This window comes from Cucurbita pepo, chromosome LG02, assembly GCF_002806865.2.
Source record: "Cucurbita pepo subsp. pepo cultivar mu-cu-16 chromosome LG02, ASM280686v2, whole genome shotgun sequence".
In the NCBI taxonomy this organism is placed as follows: Eukaryota; Viridiplantae; Streptophyta; class Magnoliopsida; order Cucurbitales; family Cucurbitaceae; genus Cucurbita; species Cucurbita pepo.
In genome coordinates this window covers 5,963,442-5,966,141 of record NC_036639.1, presented here as the reverse complement: position 1 = coordinate 5,966,141, position 2,700 = coordinate 5,963,442, and the positions used below count along the sequence as shown (strand labels likewise).

General features: G+C 35.2%; 1 protein-coding gene across 3 annotated transcripts in view; it reads right to left on the bottom strand.

The window, feature by feature from the left end:
* LOC111786014 (basic blue protein-like) overlaps positions 1 to 1,405 on the bottom strand; it is a 20,939-nt gene extending 19,534 nt beyond the window's left edge. Inside the window, exons 1-2 of one of the 3 annotated variants that reach the window (XM_023666381.1) lie at positions 1,107 to 1,397; positions 446 to 523 (exon numbers count right to left, since the gene is read on the bottom strand). In XM_023666381.1, the coding sequence (XP_023522149.1) occupies positions 446 to 523; positions 1,107 to 1,299 (271 nt within the window). In that variant the 5' untranslated portion in view covers positions 1,300 to 1,397. The other 2 variants (XM_023666374.1, XM_023666389.1) reach the window with 2 other exon arrangements.
* Positions 1,406 to 2,700: the final 1,295 nt, after the last annotated feature.

Genomic DNA, 2,700 nt, shown 5'->3' with positions numbered 1-2,700 from the left:
AAAAAAAAAAAAAAAAAAAAAAAAAAAAAAAAAAAAAAAAAAAAAAAAAAAAAAAAAAAAAAAAAAAAATGTATTCATTGCGATCTAACTGCGAATTCGATCGGATACTATTTGAATATATTTTATAGAGATGTAACGACCCAAATCCTCTTTGGGCTTTCCCTTTCGAGTTTTCCCTCAAGGCTTTAAAACGAGTCTGCTACAGGACTTGTGATTTGGTTAGTAGAATATTTTCAACTTTCGATCCCACTTATGTTTTTCATTCTTAACATAGTATAAGAGCATTATTCTTAACAGATACGATTAAGAATACGATTACGATTACGCAAGTAAAACATCAGTTACTATTCANAAGAGCATTATTCTTAACAGATACGATTAAGAATACGATTACGATTACGCAAGTAAAACATCAGTTACTATTCAACTATCAACACTTTGGCGCCTCTTGGAGCTATGCAGCTTCTATAACCCGCCTCATCCACTGCCACCACGTTGTGAACTGTGGGGTTATAGTTGAATCNAGAGAGAATGATTTCATCTTTGCCTGAATTGAACACTTTGGCGCCTCTTGGAGCTATGCAGCTTCTATAACCCGCCTCATCCACTGCCACCACGTTGTGAACTGTGGGGTTATAGTTGAATCCTACAAAAAAAAAATAAAAAAAAATGTATTCGTTTAGTTTATTATCAACGATTTAACTGCGAATTCGATCGGATACTATTTGAATATATTTTATATAGCCGTAATGTAACGACTCATATCCTCTTTGGGCTTTCCCTTTTGGGCTTCCCCTCAAGGCTTTAAAACGAGTCTGCTACGGGACTTGTGTTTTGATATAATACCCAGATCCTCTTTGGGGTTTCCCTTTCGGGCTTCCCCTCATGGCTTTAAAACGAGTCTGCTACGGGACTTGTGATTTGATATAATTTATCTTATCTTCAGGATTTGGTTAGTACAATATTTTCTCTTTTCTCGTGACTTTCGATCCCACTTATGTTTTTCATTCTTAACATAGTATCAAAGCATCATTCTTAACGGATACGGTTACGCAAGTAAAACATCAGTTACTATTTAACTATCTAAACGAGAGTTGAAAACTCACTTAATATGTCACCGGCTCTAAACACCTTCCCATTAGGCCATCCTTCCGTGCCCAGGTTCCATCCGTTTGAGTCGCCAACAACAAAAGTTGTAGCAGCATCGCCATGTTCGGAGCCAAGTAGCAGCAGCAACGCCATTGCAACAGCCACCGTGCTCATCGAAACCGCTCCGCTGCTCCCCTCGTGTCGAGCCATTCGTGAAGCCGAAGTAGCTCTCAAGAAAGATATGGAAAACAATTGTGTTCCATTGAAGCTTGGAAATGATGGTTATAAAGATATGTAAAACATACCAAACTTGCCTTTTTCTTTTCCTTTGATTCCTGCGGGGAAGTAGTGGGCCGTTTTGCAATTGATTATGTCTACTCGTTTTGCTATTAAAAGAAAGAGAAACAATCTTCCTCCTTCTCTCCACTAACCTCTCTCCTTCTCTCCACTAACCTCTCGTTCCTTCCCCAAATATCTCTCCTCAACCCACCTCAGCCAAAAAAACCACAGTTTGCAAAAAGGAATAAAATGGCAAAGAAAATTTGTGAACAAAATTAAAAGGGAGTAAATACAGATAAAGAGAAAAACAAGAAAAGTAAGCAATAGAGTAAATACAGATAAAGAAAAAAAAAATAAGAAAAGCAAATATAGAGGACAAGAAAGCACAGAATGACTTAAATAACTCTATCAACCTTTTTATACACCAGAAACTATATAAAATAAGATTTTTAATAAAAACATGATCATATATATATAACAGTCCAAAACTTTTAACAATGGACCCATGTAAATTAAAAAAATAATTTTATAGAGTTCAAACTTGAAACTGATGTCATGGGCTCACCTAGGTTGGCTTGGATTTCAAAGGACAGAATCGAACTTTCATTAATGATAACTTCTGGACATCAACCTAAGCTAATCAAGTAAGTGGTCTTACTATCGGCATAGTTATATTTGATGTTGACACGTGCCTCGTGGTTCGGCACGTGTCATATATATTGATATGTGTGAGTTGTTTGTGGATTGATATGCTTATCATATGTTATGTATATGTTATAATATGTGAATTACGGTACGATGTGTTCAATGATATGTTTGAGATAGGATACGATAAGGATGCACAAGACGAAATGTGACGATAGGAGTAAGATGCGTTCATGAAACGTTAAGGTTAGGTTACATACCGAAGTGCTATGGATATGAGAGATTGATAAAAGAATATGGTTAGGTTATGTGTAGTAAGGGATATGGGTAGAAAGGGATAGGTTTGTGATAGATTGATAGAACAATAGCGTTAGGATACGTTCATGTGATGATATGACTAAGGTACGTTCATGTAACGACATGACTGTGATAGATATAAGACGTTAAGGCTATGATAAGTAAGGGAACGATATGACCACGAAGTGTTTACGCTATGATGTGATTATGATACGATATGTGAATGACGGATATATATATATAAATATATATATATATATATATATATATATATATATGTTGTCATATGATATGAAATATATTATGGTATGAGATATGTGATAAATTGACTTGTTTATGATATGATATATTGTGATGCAATATGTGCTGAAGAAAAGAAAAATGACCAAC